Source organism: Ambystoma mexicanum, chromosome 12, assembly GCF_040938575.1.
Source record: "Ambystoma mexicanum isolate Mex_15411 chromosome 12, UKY_AmexF1_1, whole genome shotgun sequence".
Classification (NCBI taxonomy): domain Eukaryota; kingdom Metazoa; phylum Chordata; class Amphibia; order Caudata; family Ambystomatidae; genus Ambystoma; species Ambystoma mexicanum.
Genome location: NC_090936.1, coordinates 1,095,823,931 through 1,095,841,621, shown reverse-complemented (window position 1 = coordinate 1,095,841,621; position 17,691 = coordinate 1,095,823,931). Strand labels below are relative to the sequence as shown.

Genomic DNA, 17,691 nt, shown 5'->3' with positions numbered 1-17,691 from the left:
AAGGACAGAAATAGTAACTATATTTAAACTTTTCATAAGCAAATGGTGTCAGCCAAAACTGAACTCTGTGAGAAGCAACTGCTCACGATGGCGGAAACAAAAAAACAGCACGCGCTACTAGTGAAACTGCTTCTAACATCACGCCTATGTTAGTACTTTTCCTTTCCTTGCTTAACACTCGATCTCTCTACAAATATGGCATTGAAATTGCAGACCATGTCAATGAATGCAACCCTGACTTTTTGGGTACTACTGAAATATGGCTCAATTCCAACTTGCCTACTCAAGCAACTCTCTCAACCCCAGATGAATACACTCTCTTTAGAGCATATCGCTCTCAGGGCAAAGGTGGCGGAGTGGCACTTATGTGCAAATCCAGCCTAAATTGTCATGTACTACCACACAATTCACCTGATGGTTGTGAATCCTTGTGGGTAAAAATTAAGACGTCCTCTAATAACTCTCTTAATGTACTCACCATCTATCGGCCACCCAAGGACATGGCCCTTTTTGAACAACAACTCATTGACCTCATAACACACATCGGTCAAAGTAAAAGCCCTCTTATCATCATGGGTGACCTTAACTACTGGGCCAACGACCATCTTGACAAAATAGGACTCAGTCTAGAGGACTCAATCACCTCTATTGGACTAACCCAGTGGATTAAAACACCCACACAAAAGAGTGGACACACACTTGACTGGCTTATTTCACAAAATGCTATTATTTCAGACATCTTGGTTACACCATGTATATGGTCTGATCACTCTCTTATGCCGGCAAAAATCTCAATACCAGGTCCTCCACATAAACTCAACACCAACCCGCGCCTGCGAAAACTAACTCGTAATTTGAAAAACATTACATCTCCTAAATTCTCATCCCTAGTAGCATCCAAGCTTCAACCTATAACTAACTTAGCGGACTCCTCCGCTTTAGTTAACCACTTGACTCTATCAAACAAGCTGAATTAACTAGCACCCATGAAAATGAAATCCATCAAGTCAAACTACAAAAAACACCTGGTTCTCAGATGACATTGTTAGGGCCAGACAAAACAAAAGGGCTCTGGAAAGACCCTGGAGAAAGGACCCTAACAACATACTAGATGTCTACAAAAAATCCGCCCATGAATACAAGAAACTTATCACTAATGCCAAAGCCAAACATTACAATAAAAGAATTATAAATGCTAAATCGAATGTTGGTGAACTGTTTAAAATCCTATCTTATTTTCAGGACCAGCCTCCACCTTCCAATAACCTAACTAAAGACTCCAAATGGTGTCAAGACATCCACAATGCTTTCCTTTCGAATATTGCCTCTCAAAGACAAAATCATTAATACCCTTAGCAACTTAACACAACCACTGCCCACAAAAAATGCCAAGCACCTCAATAACAATGAAGATAAAATACCACAATTCTCCTTTTCCCACTATTTTGAAAAGGAAGTGCTCAAGGTCATACAAGATCTTAAATCTACTTCCTGCCCTGGTGACGGCTGTCCGACAAACATTTTCAAAGAATCGACTGACTTGCTAGTACCCTGGATCACCAAGTTGATAAACCTATCTTTTGACGAAGGTGTGGTACCAGATGTGCTAAAATCAGCTTGGATAACACCCTTGCTGAAAAAAGAAAATTTAGACCCCACCAACAAGGATAATTATAGGCCAATAACCAACATGCCTTTTATACTGAAGATACTGGACATACTGGCCTACAAACAACTCCAGGCTCGTGTTGAAGAACACAAGATCCACGGCACTCGACAGTCAGGTTATAGGGCTGGCGAGCATTGCTGACAAGAATCAAGCCGCACTACTGATGCTTCTTGACCTCTCTGCAGCCTTTGATCTGGTAGATCACAGTTTACTAGTGACAAGGCCCTGAGAGGTCGCAAATTGTTCCTCAATGGCATCTAACTGGATCACCTCCTTTCTGGGCCCTTGCATGGTTAGGGTTTATGTAGGGAGTCACCACTCCACTTCTATCTCTCAAACCTGTGGTGTCCCACAAGGCTTCTGCCTGTCGCCACTGCTTTTTAATTTGTACATTCGCCCTCTCCTGGACCTCTTAAACAAACTTGGTGTTCAGTATACCAACTACGCAAATGACACACAGGTGGTCATACAGCTTAGTGGTCAGTACAGAAATTATGTTGAGGCCATCAATAACAGCTACAAAGCCATCCAGGATTGGATGGCTTGTAACTCTCTAGCCTTAAACAACAATAAAACCAAACTAATGATAGTATCCTCCAAGAACACCCGGAGCAAACTAGATACTGATTACTCCAACTTCCTTATTGCAGGCAACATCATCATAGTCCAGAGGAAGGTAAAAACTCTGGGAGTTGTCCTAGACGACGAATTATCCATGAAGCCGCATGTCTCTTACATCAGGTCTAGCTGTGGACTGATCAATAATCAAATCAATTACAGCCGTCCATTTCTAACAGCCAAAAACTGTGCTCTTCTATCCATGGCGTTGATAAACTCCAGACTGGACTATTGCAATAGCCTATTATCTGGTACTACTGCCGCAAATATCCAATCCTTACAAGTGGCCCAGAACAATGCCGTGCGGACCATCTTCACTCAATCTCGTCGCTCCCATATCTCCATCTTCAGGAATAAGCTTAATTGCCTAACAGTCAAACATCGCATTGCACATAAAATGCTCACTACGACACATAAATGCCTATCTTCCAGCAGTCCCATCTACTTGTCTGAATGCATTAACATCAAGAGCAACGGAAGAAATCTTCGTTCATCCTCTGCCACTGTCCTTGCTTCCCCCAGATTTAAGACTGCAAATTTGGAGCCACCACGCTTGACGTTCAAGGCCCTCTACTTTGGAATGGCTACGAAAAAATCAAAAACGACCTCCTATTTAAAAAAGCCATAAAAACCTACCTTTTTAACATGGAGTAATCCGTATGACCCCTTTCCGATCCTGCTTGCTCTCTCTTTTTGTCCTGTCTATGTATGTTTTTTGTGCGCCCTGAGGCCTACGGGCATGCGGCGCGTTAAAATAATTAAAATAAATAAACAAACAATTTGAGGCACCTCAACGCATGAATGACCATGGGTACAGTGGACGTCACACTAGGGATAGTATTACTGGCACACCCTGTCGACGTCCCTTTTCGAGTTTCTAAAAAGACGACTGTAATACTCTGCAGCTTCCACTAGATGTCAGCCTACGCATAGCATGTGATCGAAGCAGATTCCACAAGCCTCAGAAATATATATATGAGAAATCCTGTCAAGAAAGACATCAAGCAAATGATATGAATATGAAGACCTGGCAGGCGAGTAGATCAGGCATGTGGCATTGCAGAAGGAGACCTGGAAGGGGAGCAAACCAGGTACTTTGCAAGCCCCAAAAACTGTTAAAGGAAAGATTGGCATTTGTTTGTTGAATCCTGGAAAGTATGATGTTAAAGAAAGACATTGCTATCCAGACGGCAGAGAAAGTTGCACTAAAGAAATACTGTTAAAGACTTGGTTGCCTAAACAGGAATCTTGTGAATCAAATAAGATATCAAGGAACTGTTTACACAAGTTACTATTCTTCTTACAATTGAAAATCCAGGGGAAGGGATCCACCCTCTGGAACCAAAGGATACCGCCTTGGAGAACATTTTCAGTGGAATTACACTTATTTTAGCTGTGAACACCTTTTGGCCAGCTGAAGATATTTTCCCTTACACCAGGTCATTTGTTTATAGTGTGAGGGTCAGCGTAGGTCACTTTGGACACAAGGACAGTTTTTCAGTTGTTGATATCCTGATACGGGCAAATCTTTTTTGGTTCCTAGGCAGGGAAAATCCTCTTTAGCACAGGGATAGAGAAGTATTTTCCCAACACTTTTCTTTTAATAAATATCGTCTTGTGAAAACGCGACAAATGTGTGTCTGGCTCTCACTTCTGACCCCTCACAGAGGATTTCTGGCTGGACTAGGTCCAGGAGCAGCAGGCAGACGCTGTTGAATCTCTGCCACTAAAGTGTGCAGGATGGTCAGTGACATAGCCCTCTGTGCAGGAGGAGCTGAAAATGGTGCAGCAGGAGCCGGGCTGAAACCCCTTGGATGGTCGAACAGCTGGCATGGCTCATGAGACGGAGTTCACTCCTGAGACATGGGTCCATGCCTACCTCATGATTTGAGTAGAAGTCTTCTGGAAAATCGTCCTCAGAACTGGTGCAGATATGCAGAGATTTCCTTGGGCATCCCACTGAAGCTAAAGGAGACACTTTGGCAGCCTGGGCAGGAAATCCGTAGGTGGAAGCAAACCTTTCACTCTACCTGAATCCTTCAGGAAGGAGATCACTATGGGAATTGGCAGAATACGAACAGGCACAGCTGCTGAGGTCGTGACTGTGGACGGAGGCAAAGAGACCCTCAGAGTAGTCATCGTGTAGGTTGAGATGACAGTCGCCGACTTTTGTCGACGAACGAAGAGCTGGTGTTCCTGACTTCCTCCTCAGGGTCAGAGGTTGTCGACGAGGAGCTCGTTGACGAAGCGATTGTCGACTGTGCAGTGGTCTTAGTCGTTGCCGAAGAGGCCATTGACGAAGTGGTGGTTCTGGTGGACTTGTTTGCCATCGGTCGGGCCCGCATCAGCGACTAAAATGGCAGCTACTGACGGGCCGCCAAAAGGTCTGCTCTTCGACAGCTTGTGCTTGGATGGGGTCAAGAACTTCCTCGTAGACTGAGGCAACCTACAAGCCAGCAGGCTAACAGTTGACTGAGACGGTGACGGAGACCGACCTCTTCCAAAACCTGGTCCCGCAGCCACGGCGACCGTTGAGGGTGCAGATGGAGCGTGGATCTTTGCCTTCTTTTGGACCTCCACAGAAGGAGCCTCCTCAAAGGACCACAACTCTTCTTTCCAGAAGAGGTATGCTCATGGGACCTGCCAGCCATGGATGAGGCATGACTGCGCACAGAGGCCGCGCCAGAGGCCTTCCCTTGCTAGCTCAAGCCAGTAACCTCTGGTGGCGATCCTTTTTGTTCTTTGACGGGAAGCTACGGAAGATGTTGCATATGCCCACGCTGTGATCTGCGTGAAGACAAAGGCACTTGAGGTGCCGATCCTCAACGAAAATGTTCTCTTGGCCACAGGTCTCAAAGGCCCTGAAGGAACACTGCATCAGACATGGCCAAGGCGAAGATGTAGGCCCAAGCCTGGGCCTGCTGGAGTCATGGGAAGAAGATCCAACAATGAAAAAAACTATCTTCGCCGACAACTGGTCCCCACTGCCGGTAGTCACTGTGCGTTAGGGAGAATTTTCAGTTTAGTGCTAAATTCCTCCCAGTTTAGCGACCCGCAGCTCTTTTGCTGAGCTTTGGGACTTTGTACTTTTAATTCTATGTGTTTTCTGTGTTTCCTTGTTAAGTATTGAGTCTGACAAACTCCATAGGCATCCTCTTTACATTGTTTCACACAGCACCTTCAGTGCAGTGGCATAGGGAAGTCTTCCAGATTTCTCAAAAGGTTTAAATACCTTCTCTTGGATAAACTACTGTTTCCAAGAACAGTAAAGTGAAATTGACTTTACTTACATTTGTAACTTTCTAGACCCAGCACACACTATCTTACAATAGGGTGCTGGAGGGGTTACTTAGTATCCCCTTTGTCTAGTTTCTCATGTAACAGGTTTATGTTACCCTTTCCTCGATGAATGACTGGTGGAAGTGGTTTACTTTTAACTACTGTGGTGTACTTTTACCGCGGGCTGCGTTCGCAGCTGCAGAAAAAGCACCCAAGGGTGCCATTTTTGTCAAAATGGCCCCAGTCTTCTTTTTTCACCATTTCTTTGTGGAAAGGTCCTTCTTGAGATTTACTCTGCACACCAAAGCAGGTTTGGTCCCTTTGTTCGTTTTGTCTTTGGCGGGATTCACGAGTGAAGCCCGCCTCTGGCTCCAGGATGTCTGGCGGGGCAGGAAGCGAGGGAGGTGCCCGGTACTCCCTGCAATGCATTCTTAGGTAATTGGCTGGCTGGCTGTCTGTCCTTTAAAGGCATGGTCCGGTAAAACAAATTATTTAAAAAATAGATAGGCAACATAAAAAAAAATACTAGCATTCTCTTTTTTAAACCTTCCTATGTAAAATTTTGAGATATTCAAGCTCAAAATTCGCAAAAGCAAGCACATGGGCGCATCCATTTTGTGAAATGGATGCCCTCCTGTGCTGGCTTTTGCGGCACTAATGAAGGAAAAGCCAGCCAGCTGTAGTAAACAAAAGCTACCGCTGGGTGGCTTTCCCTTCATTAGTGCTGTACGTGGAGGACGGGGACCGGAGACCAGAACAGGAAAGCTGCAGCTGAATCTCGGTAAGTGCTATTTATTTTTTTTAAAAAAGCAGCACTAGCTGCGTTTTTTTTTCTAAGTTTTCCGGGCTGGAGGAACCCGGAAAACTTGGAAATAAAACCGCAGCTTTAAAAACGTTGTATTTATGTTTGCGGTCGCTTCTGAAGCGACCGCAAACATAAATACAACGTTATTGTGTTGGAAAACGCTGCGGTTTTACTTTCCAAGTTTCTCAGGCTCGGAGGAGCCTGAGAAACTCGGAAAGAAAAACTGCAGCGTTTTCCAACACAACCGCATTGTGTTTCTGCCTGCTGGGGAGCACCGGAGACCCAAAGTGAAAGCCACAGCAGGCAGAAACACAACGCGGTTGTGTTTACATGCCGCATAGTGTTTCTGCCTACAGCTGATTTCCCATTTGGGGCTCTCGGGCTGCCCGTGGGGAGCCCAAGAGCCCCAAATGGGAAATGCTAAATGCTGCGTTGTTTCTGCCTGAATCTGCTTTCCCATTTGGGGCTCTCGGCCTCCCCGTGGGGAGCCCGAGAGCCCCAAATGGGAAAGCAGATTCAGGGAGAAACAACGCGGTTGTTTTCTGCAATGCTGCATTGTTTCTGCCTGGAACCGCTTTCCCATTTGGGGCTCTCAGGCTTCTCGTAGATTCAGGCAGAAACAACGCGGTTGTTTTCCGCAATGCTGCGTTGTTTCTGCCTGAATCTGCTTTCCCATTTGGGGCTCTCGGGCTCCCTGTGGGGAGCCCGAGAGCCCCAAATGGGAAAGCAGATTCAGGCAGAAACACAACGCGGTTGTGTTGGAAAACGCTGCGGTTTTTCTTTCCGAGTTTCTCAGGCTCCTCCGAGCCAGAGGAGCCTGAGAAACTTGGAAAGAAAAAACGCAGCGTTTTCCAACACAATAACGTTGTATTTATGTTTGCGGTCGCTTCAAAAGCGACCACAAACATAAATACAACGTTTTTAAAGCTGCTCCTCCTGCCCGGAAAACTTAGAGAAAAAAAAACGCAGCTAGTGCTTTTTTTTTTTTTTTTTTTAAATAAATAGCACTTACCGAGATTCAGCTGCAGCTTTCCTGCTCTGGTCTCCGGTCCCCGTCCTCCACGTAGAGCAGTAATGAAGAGAAAGCCACCCAGCGGTAGCTTTTGTTTACTACAGCTGGCTGGCTTTTCCTTCACTAGTGCCGCAAAAGCAAAAGCCAGCACAGGAGGGCATCCATTTCACAAAATGGATGCACCCATGTGCTTGCTTTTGCGAATTTTGAGCTTGAATAGCTCAAAATTTTACATAGGAAGTTTTAAAAAAGAGAATGCTAGTATTTTTTTTTATGTTGCCTATCTATTTTTTAAATAAAAATTTTTGCCGGACCATGCCTTTAAGGACAGCCACTCTGCTGGGTGACTGACAGCTAGGCTGGAATGAATGGGAAAAACCTGCATAAAAGGCAAGGCTTTTTGGCTTGCAAGGCAGAGTACACCACTGGACGAAGGAATCCGAAGAAGAACTTGGAAGAGATGCCTGCTGTAACTCCTGGACCGTTGGTTTGCCCGGTGAAGCCCTAGTGCTTTGCTGAAGCTCCAAATTTGCCTCGACTAGAGAAGCCCTGCAAGGACGACTTCTGCCTTTGAGTTGGCAGAACCCATCATCTCCATAGTAAGCCCGTCTGGACATCATTTCGAAGCTGGTTGTATTTTCACTGCAGTTGCTGCTGGAACCGAACAGCCAGGGAGAGGAATACCAGATTGTGTGCATTGCTGTAAGTTGTGTAACCTCACTTGTTTTCAGTTGAGACGTGTTGTAGTTGCTTCTGTAGAGTTGCTAACAGCTTCTTTACCTCACAAGCCTACTCAGCTTGTGGCCCTAATTTGATTTCTAAAAACATTGTGCAAGACTTTTACCTACCTATAAGAAGTACTTCAGTTCACCTAGACTTTTGCCCAATTGACATTGGCCTGGCCTGGCTCCCTGAATGACTGTTCTTCCCTCTGACTTTATGTTTGGTCTTCCTTCCAGGAAGGGGTTACCTACCTTTGCACTGGGGGGTTTCTAAAAGTACTTACCTGCTTTAGAATATTTGTGAGATCTCTTGTTTTGTTCTAATAATCTTTATCTTCAACATACTTCTAAGTATTGCTCTAAATGCAACAGTGATATATTAATGTCCACAGTGTCCTAGCTATTTAAGTCACTTGGGGGTGTAGGAAGTGTCTGTGTGCCATCCCAAATGGGTATTTGCTGATTTATAGAATCTAAGAGTGTGTATTTTAGAGTGTATTTGTGTGTTACTATTATATTGCTCTTTCTGAAGAAGGCTTACTGAAACAGACTTAAATAAATGAATAATTGTTTAATCAAGAAACCTTGTTGGTAAGAGTTTATTTGAATACTTGTCACTGTAGATCTCTGTGCAACTCCACTACTGCTTGCATTGACTCCTCTTGAGAGAAGACTGGCTGCTCAATCATGCTACTAACCTGTGTAGTACAGACTTATACCAAAGGTTGGGTTCCAATTGCCAGGAGGTCAAGGTTGTTGAAGTGCACCCAAAGGGTACTGCTCTAAATCTTGCCTAACGCCATGTGACGGTAGATGAAGTGATGGAAGAAATCTTCAAGAATAGTAAAAAAACAGCAAAAACTCCACAAATTTCAAGAAGCGAAGCACGAGGACCCCCAAAACTAGAAACATGCATTACAATGTGAAGATGGCCACCAGGGTGGAGCTTATAATGAGTGTCATTGGCTGGGGCAGTATGACCCAAAGGCCACTGATAGGCTAGAGGAGACGAACAAGTTACTTACCAACTGGTAACGTTCTTTCGACTGGATGTTCCTCCAACGCATTCCACATCTTTGACATGCAATGTCCACAGCTGTGCACTTCGGAAACTTTTTCGGCAGAGGGTGTCCTGTGTCGATGGCGTCGGGTCCATGTCCCTCGAAGCCCTCCGTCAAGGGCGACATCACAGGATGTTATAAATTGGATGCACAGCGCCCGTAGGCTCAGTTTAAGTTTTTTCACCCAGAACGTGTGGCACCAGTCTGATGCCTGCTGGACTGCACTTAGCCTTGCGGATAACGGAAGCTACATTCGCATAGGAAATTCTCCTGAGAGGCAGGCTGGGAGGGCGATGTGGAATACGTTGGAGGAACATCCAGTCGAAAGAACGTTACCAGTTGGTAAGTAAATTGTTTTTCGAATGGATTGTGTCCTCCAACGCATTCCACATCTTTTACAGACTCCCAAAGCAGTACCAGTAAATGGAGGAGGGAAAAGATTTTAGAGTACCCAATTAGATTGCGGAATAAAGAACCGCCTTGCCAAAGGCCATATCCCGACCATGGATTGCATCCAGGGAATAATGTTTTACAAATGTATGGATGGATGGAAGCCCAAGTAGCGGCATCACAAATATTCTTAATAGGAACACCCCTCTGGAGGGCGGTGGAAGTAGCCACGGCCCTAGTGGAATGAGCTCTCAACCCTTCTGGAGGGTTCTTACCCGCCAATCAATAACATTCCGTAATGGTGAGGATAATCCACCTGGACAAGGTCTGTTTGGTAACAGCCTGGCCCAATCGGTGTCCATTATATCCTACAAAGAGTTAATCGTCCACTCTGACCCTGGACATCCTAGAAATGTAAAAGCTCAGAGCTCTGTCCTGATACATTCTGGTTTCACCATCACTGCCTTGTGGACAATGCTGGATTTGACTTTTATGGACTTCATTCATTCATGGTGCATCACTCTTTCTCAACTCTCATGCTGAACTTCTTTTGCATCTTGTACTCATGGTGGCCCTGAATAATGCTGTTCCCATCTTCATCTTGTATCCTTGCTTGCAACATTATGTGTTACTACTGACTTCTGCAATTGTATTCACTCTCCCCTCTTGCTTCTCCACTCTTTTCACTGCTAACTCTCTGTTCTCTCCTCCTTTCTCTTCTCTCTTTTCCTATCTCCTCCCCTTACTTTCTTCTATGCACTTACTCTATCAGAATTGTTCCAGTGCCTAGTATGATAGCAACCTCGTCTGTCTCCTCCTCCCTCCCCTTACTGTTTTTTTCCTCCCAACCCCCCTCCAGCAATATCTGAAATGTCATCAGGCCTAATATGATAGTCGCTTGTTTTGTTCCTCCCCTACCTTTCTGCACCCCTCTCCCTCACCTCTTGTTTTCTTTCCGGCTCTACCAGAAAACTCGTCAGGCCTAGTACGGTAGTCGCCTGTCTGTTTCCATTTCCCCAGGAATACTTCCGACACGGAGAGTCGTCCCTCGAGGCGTCAGTGGAAACCCCCTTGGACTTGGAAGTCCGGACTTAAAAGGCTTAGAGCCCCTACCTACCTGGAGCTTCCCCTTCTGCTCCGACAAGGCCTTGGCAGTCAGCGACTGGCATTTCGAGCAGTCGTCTGTGTCGTGCGACTCGCCCAGGCACCACAAACAAATGCGGTGTGGGTCGGTGAGCGACATCTTCCACTTGCAGTCCCGACAGGTCTTAAAGCCAGATCGCGGAGTCGGAGGGGTTGAAGAGAAAGTCATCTTCTATGAAGAAAACACATGAGGCGCCGAGTCTCACAAAGTTAACACGTTCACAGAAAAAACAAAACTGAGGCTACGGGTACCGTGAGTCCTATTTATAAGATCCTATGACGTCGCCCTCGACAGAGGCCTTCGATGGACATGGACCCAACGCCATCGATGCAGGTCGCCCTCTGCCGAAAAAGTTTCCGAAGTGCACATCTGTGGACATTACATGTCAAAGATGTGGAATGCGTTGGGAGGACACCATCCATTCGAAAAGCAGTTTTAAGTTTACAGCTAAACTGCTTTCTTTTACAAAGGATTCCCAGCCTGATGACAGGGAATATTCATGAGCCGGTGAATCCCTGCAAGACCCCATGCTGGAGAAGAGTGATTTAGCTGAGGCAACAGTCCACATAGCTTTTTTTGTCCAACTGTATCCCTCAGCTCACTCTGCTCTGGGGTTGTACAGACAAGTGAATTCTCCTCAGCTCTGCGGTCTAAATTCAGACTAAAGTTTAGATGAAAAAGTGTGTGTGTGTTTAGGAAAGATTTCTCTTTACTGTACCTTTCCTTCCATTTTTATGGACCCCAAACCTTTTGCTTTTATTTTTGATCCTGACCTATACTTTTTACAGTACAGTGAAGCCTTAAGCTTCACTGCACTGTCTTTTGCTCATCCATTATGGGGAAACTGACATGTCCTTAAGGCGGTCAGTACTGGAAACATTGTTTCCCTTAGTCTAGTTACTTTATTACTTTTAGTAACTTTAATCAGAGCACAATGCATCTTATAATGCAGTACAATGGGGTACACATTTTGTTTTGCCCTAGACTATCACTCACAGGATTTGTGGTTACTCTAGGTGTGGTAAATGGACAAGCTGGTGGCAGCAATGACCTTTTACAATTTTTAGGCGATTTTGCTTTTAGCCTTACCGCGTTAACAACGTTTGCCTACCAACTGTGGCTAGTGACCATACCTGGCCATGCCACAAGGCTTTTTCGCTTGTCCTTTGGCCATCCTGTTTTTTAGCCTTCTTCGTGGCCAGCGAGGCCAGGAAAATCCTTATATGGACTTCAAGTGCCTGGGAAAGCAGAAGCATTTGGCAGGCCACCGGAGGGCTATGTTTGTTTGCTGGCAGGATGTGGGCTGGGACTGTCTGGTCCCAATCCACAAACTGGTTTAGTGTTATGCATGAGTGTTCCCACCAGTGGTCCTGATTGGACCACTGCTGGTGTTTGTGGGGCTAGTTCTGCCATTGGCTCTTACCTGGCTTTTAGGATAAGAGGAGGACCCCTGCACCCATTCTTTGAAGATCCTGGAGTAACCTGAACGAGCCAAGACTCCTGTCCAGCTGCGAGACCCGCCAAGAGATCGGAGACATGTCTGAAGGAGGCCTGGTGACCAACTTCTGCTGCTGTCCTGAAGGAGACCTATCTTGCTATTGATCTTCAGCAGTCCTGCGAGGGAGCGGCGACCCTTGGATTGGAGGGAACATCCATTACGGATGTCTTCTCAGTACCTTGCGAAGAAGAGCCGTGGGAAGTGTCCCGGGACAGTCGTGTGACTGACCAGCTTTGAGTTTGGGCTACTGTGCTGCTGATGATGCCATTCCATGAGGCCTGGAACTTGGGGGATCCTCTGCTTGTCCTACAAGACCTACTTCAGCGAAACTTCGGAGTCGTAGAGTCAAGGGGACCTGAGGTATGAGGAAAGTCTGACTGCTACAAGTGAGCCCATTTGCTTGTCCGTGCTGAGGTGAATATCGTCCCGAAACCGCTTACCTGAGTCAATTCCAGTCCCGAGAGGGGACCTGCATCGTGTTTTTCTCCATTCTTCACCTGAGAGTCCTTGCACCAGTGAAAGACACCGACTGCAGATCTGCTCAAACCTACAACCCCTGCGAATCAAGGACTGAGGCTGACGGTGGGAAAAGCAACTTCAGACTTTCTTCCATCGACCTGCCAAGTCCTGGGAAGAATCGGAGTATGTGGGGTGAGTTACAGTGGTTCTTACCTGCCACTGAACTCCCTTTAAAAGTTGTGTTGCTTGCTCGTGCAAGCCTTCCGAAAGTTGGGGACACTTCTATTAGTTAGTATAAACTGTCCTCTAACCCTTGGAGCCGTTCACTGGACCCTAGAGACCCTACCTTCATTTTTTTCCTGCATCACAAACCGTGTCAGAACTTTTCCTGAACTTTTGGGCATAAGGCCCCAGACAACTTAGGGAAGGACTTCTGAAGTTAGGGTTAACTCTGTGTGGACCTGTAGTACATAAACTAACCTTCACTTTATTTTACAGGAGTTTGATTTGTATTATGCCCTACTTTAGTGAATGTATATATGTCATCTATTATTAGTGTTGTGCGATACTTCTACCTGTTAGGAGTCATTTTTCATAGCGATATTTGGCCATAAAGAAATAACTGTATTTTTATACATACCGTCTGAGTGAAATCTGTGATTCCTATTGTGTGTACTCATTGTGGACCCTTTACAAGCTCACCACCTCTTGAGACCTAGCCTAGACTTCTTGTCACTGCTACATTGAACAATTTTGGCTACAGCTCCCAGAGCTATCCCTGTCACAATATAGGTTGGCCTTCTATACATCTGTCCACCAGGCCAGAGTATAGAAAATCAGTCCTAATAGTGTGTAACAAAAGAGGCAGTCTTCATAGAAGGTTCCATGACCAAGTAGTAGTAGTGCATATATCTGGCACAGGAAGATGGGTGAGACACTGAGATCAACTTTATACCTCCTCCAGCTTGCTCTTCACAAGGGAGTTGGGTGTTTCTGGCCCCAAAGAGTCTCCCCATCCTCTCCAAAAGTAACCCTGTCACATAGAACTTTACTGAAATACTTAAAAGGCGAGGAGGAATGTGTTCACCTACAGGGAAGGGGAGGATGAAGTAGTGGATGAAACTTTGCATATATGCTATGCTCACTCGGTTGTAAAGAATTCAAATCACAATTTTGCCCAATGTCCAAACTGGGCTATGTCAGTTTCTGGAGAAGTGTTTGCAGTCAAGGGTTTTAATTTTGGCCATGATGTTGAGTGCAACCATCAGCTATTCTTCTCCTTCTCCACTTGTTAAATAAGGCTGTCTGTGACATCTAACAGGTGCCTCCTTAAGACTAAATGTCTGACTGCCATTCAACAAGAGGTTACTCTGTCTCCAAAAGATTCTGATTGCTGCTTTTTCCAGAAGTGGATACTGGACTTGGAGGCGATCTTTGTCCAGTGTGTTTTTTAAAGAATTGAGTCAACTTCCGTTATTTCGTGCTCACTTGGAATGCTCAGGAGCAAATTAACTAAGCAATGTATGCCATTTAAAGAATACAAATAAGTAGTTAAATACTACCTGGCATCTTCTTTTAACTTTTTGCTTTCCCTGTAGTGAAGCAGCCACCTCCACCGTTCATACCGATTCAGCTTTTCCAACAGTTTAAGAATCTTCTGTAATTGACCTAATAGAAATATTGAAAAAATAGTTATGCTTACGTAAAACTGACAGAGTTTAGTCACAGCAAGATAGACTGTCGAAGATGACAAGATAAGTTGTTCACCAGTCTGGGTAATGCAGATAAATTAACAAATGACTTACTGTGGCATTCTTATTGTTCCACCCAAATGTATACTTTGTACATATGTTGGTAAGATGTGTTAATGATAGGGCGACCGTGTTAAGATACAAATTATTTTAATTTTAATTCACCACCTGTAAACCGAAAATATGTTGTACCCTTTCTGTAACACCTGTGTACCAGTGCACTTGTGACTGTGCCAAATTATTTGAATTCACTACCTGTAAATCAGATGGGTATTCATATGCATCTTGGTTAAGAATTAAAATTAAAATAATTTGGCACAAGTGCACTGGCACACAGGTGTTAAAGAAAGGGTACAACATATTTTGGATTAAACAAATATCAAAACATTGATAATGGCTCAAGAGTGTAGTGATTAACAACATTGAACTATGCACAAAAGGTTGGGGAGAATTGTGTTATTACGTTTTCTCTGGCTGTCTGATGAGCTACCGAGTTTTGCCCCCAATAGTTGCTGACATTTGACAATGATTTAAACATAGCTCTATTTTCTTGATGAAAAAGTATATTTTTGGGTTGGTGCTGAATACCCTAACACTGTTCGTTAGTTTGCACCATCAGAAATGGAATCAAAAAGCAACTAGGGGGAAAAAAACAGGGAATTCAATATTCTCTACATTTTGGGTTGTGAAATGGAGTAGGGTTGAGAGCTTCACCAGTGATGGGGGGTAAAAACTGGACTACAAATACTCTATTTTACCCCTGACTCTTTATTTCATTTAGGGCTGTGGCTTCTATCCTTTCCTCTTTCCCTTATGTAGGAGAGCAGCTGCAGCAGGAGCGATGCCTTGGCCACAAGCCAACAGCCTGCAGGGATCTAAGCAGCAACTTTGGATGACAACCAAAGTACAGAAGTAAAATTGTGTGAAGACGGACAGCAAACAGGATGGTCGCGGGACACTTCTAGCTGCAGGCTTCATGCAAGGGTCTAGACTCGTTTTCCCATCAGTTTGATGATCAACGGACTGACTATTAGATAAGATTTTCATATTCATGATAAATCGTCCTGACCTGTGTCAACCACAGAACTTTTTGCTTTGATTTGTCAACTATTTTACCTTGCCCCTAGGTGAAGGGGAATCCCACCCTCCTCCCCCACCGTCACCTAATCTTTCATTCTTTTTAAGGGTGACTTTTATGTCTCTCTATAGTTTATGGTTGAAGTTACAGTTTCCTACAACTTTTGAGCTTAGGCTGGGTTGCCTGTTTGGGCCCCGTGTTAATTTCTCTTTAATGTACTTGGGTGAAGTACTGTTCCCAAGTGGTAAAGAGGGATTTTCATCCGCTTTACATTTTGTGTAAGTGAGCCAGCACACCCCACCTTATGTGGAGTGCTGGGTGGATACGATTTTATTTATTTGCTTGCATTTTTAAAGCGTTCACACAGCCCGGGGGCACTGAGGCGCTGTTACAGGTCTCTTAGTTGCCTATTTATAACGCGCTTAATACCCAGAGGTTTCTAAGCGCGGACCCGGGGATTGAACCTGTGTTGCTTCGTGTCGTCTTGTTTCCAAGGCGAGCACGTTGGCGCTAAGCTATCCTCCCGGACATCCTCTTCCTTACTTACCTGGTAACATTTTGTTACAATTGTGAGTTTACATGAATGGCTGGTGGCAGTGTAACTACTGTTATGACTTTAAGTCACTATTACTCGCAGGCTGTTAATTCAGTCTCGGTAATGCACAGAAGAGGGACAATTTTTCTAAAATGGTGGGCTGCTGCTTTTTTTTGCCATTTCTTGTGTGCTTGCTTTTTATGAGGTCTTCCCCTGCCATTCTAGGTGGTAACAACCTCAGTTGAAGATTTGTCTTTGGCGGGAAACCTTTGTATTCCACGCCCGGTATCCAGAGTGTATGGGAAGGCAGAAAGCGAGTGAGGAGTCCAAAACTCTGCAGCCCTTAGTCTTTCACCTTGCCTGAAAGGAACCAAATCCCAGTGGGTGGAAGGCTGTTCCGAATGGACAGCCAGACCGCCGCTTGCTGTAAAATGCAGGGAGAGAATGCAGAAGTTGTGCTGTAGATCCTGTGAAATACTTTGAACCTGGAAGCTGCTGACAGGTCGACCACTGGAGCTGAAACCCAAGAGGAAGATGAAGTAAAGACGGCTGTAGTGATTTCCAGTGACCGGAGAGCCTGCTGTGTAACCGGAGCCTGCTGTAACCCTTCCTTCCAATGGAACTGGGGGTCCCTAACGCGACGACTCCTACCCAGCGGCTGGTGAGATCCACTAGTCTTGCCTGGAGCCTTCCCCGTTGATCCCTGCTGCAAGTTTCCTTCCAGTGTCTTTCTCCAGTCACCACAACAAGAAATCCAAGTACTGGGTTTTTGGCCGCAGAACATGAAGACTTCCTGCTGCAAACTCTTCTTCTTTGCTGATGTACTGTGTTGGCTGGGGTATTGCTTACCATAAGCCTTTTCTGATTCCCATGAAGCTTTAGGGATGATTCATATGATTGGGAGTCCTATGATATATGATATGATATGGCATTTATAACGCGCCTATACACAAGTGGTTCAAGGCGTGACGAGGCAAGGGAGGGGAAAACAGTGGAAGATAGACAACGATCCTACTAGGCCAGGTATCATTCAGATCGCGCAAGTGCGAGGGAACGGAAAAGGGAAGAGTGCCAGGGGGAAGGGAAAGGAGAAAGTGCAGTACATGGGGTAGAAGAATAAATAAACCATAAGACGGCATGAAGTGGCAAGTGCAAGTTAAGAACAGACATAAGTGCAGGGAGGGGGACTGTAGGGATACAGAACCAGTCCCTAAGTGCAAGGGGTTGCCAGGGAGGCTGGGCAGGTGTGCAAAAGGTGGGACCTGGCCCCAAGATCAGAAGGGGTGGCCAGGTAACCAGTGCAGAATCAGCAGGGGAGAGGGGCAGAGAAAGCAGAAGCAAAGAGGAAGGTTCTGAGGTGTTTCCGGAACCGGAGATGGTTCTCCTCAAGTTTAAGGGAGGCAGGAAGGCTGTTCCAGAGGGAGGCCCCTGCCGAAGAGAGAGATCGACCACCAACTTGTTGCTTGGAGAAACGGCTAACCCTGAGGGAGTTGGAGGCAGATGAGCGAAGAGCCTGAGAAGGAAGGTATTTAGCAAGGGAGAGTTGAAGGTAATGCGGCCTCAGGCCCCAGAAGGCCTTGTGGATAATGCAGAGGGTTTTGAACTTAATCCTTGCAGCCACTGGGAGCCAGTGTAGAGATTTCAGTCCTGGAAAGATACGATCCCTAGGC

The 17,691-nt window shown here is 45.4% G+C and overlaps 1 protein-coding gene across 7 annotated transcripts in view; it reads right to left on the bottom strand.

The window, feature by feature from the left end:
* Positions 1 to 17,691, bottom strand: part of TASOR2 (transcription activation suppressor family member 2) — a 1,665,218-nt gene that overhangs the window by 149,046 nt on the left and 1,498,481 nt on the right. For all 7 annotated transcript variants that reach the window (XM_069629643.1, XM_069629647.1, XM_069629648.1 and 4 more), the window contains one exon: positions 14,220 to 14,325. In XM_069629643.1, coding sequence (XP_069485744.1) covers positions 14,220 to 14,325 — 106 coding nt within the window. The remainder of the gene's footprint in view (positions 1 to 14,219; positions 14,326 to 17,691) is intronic.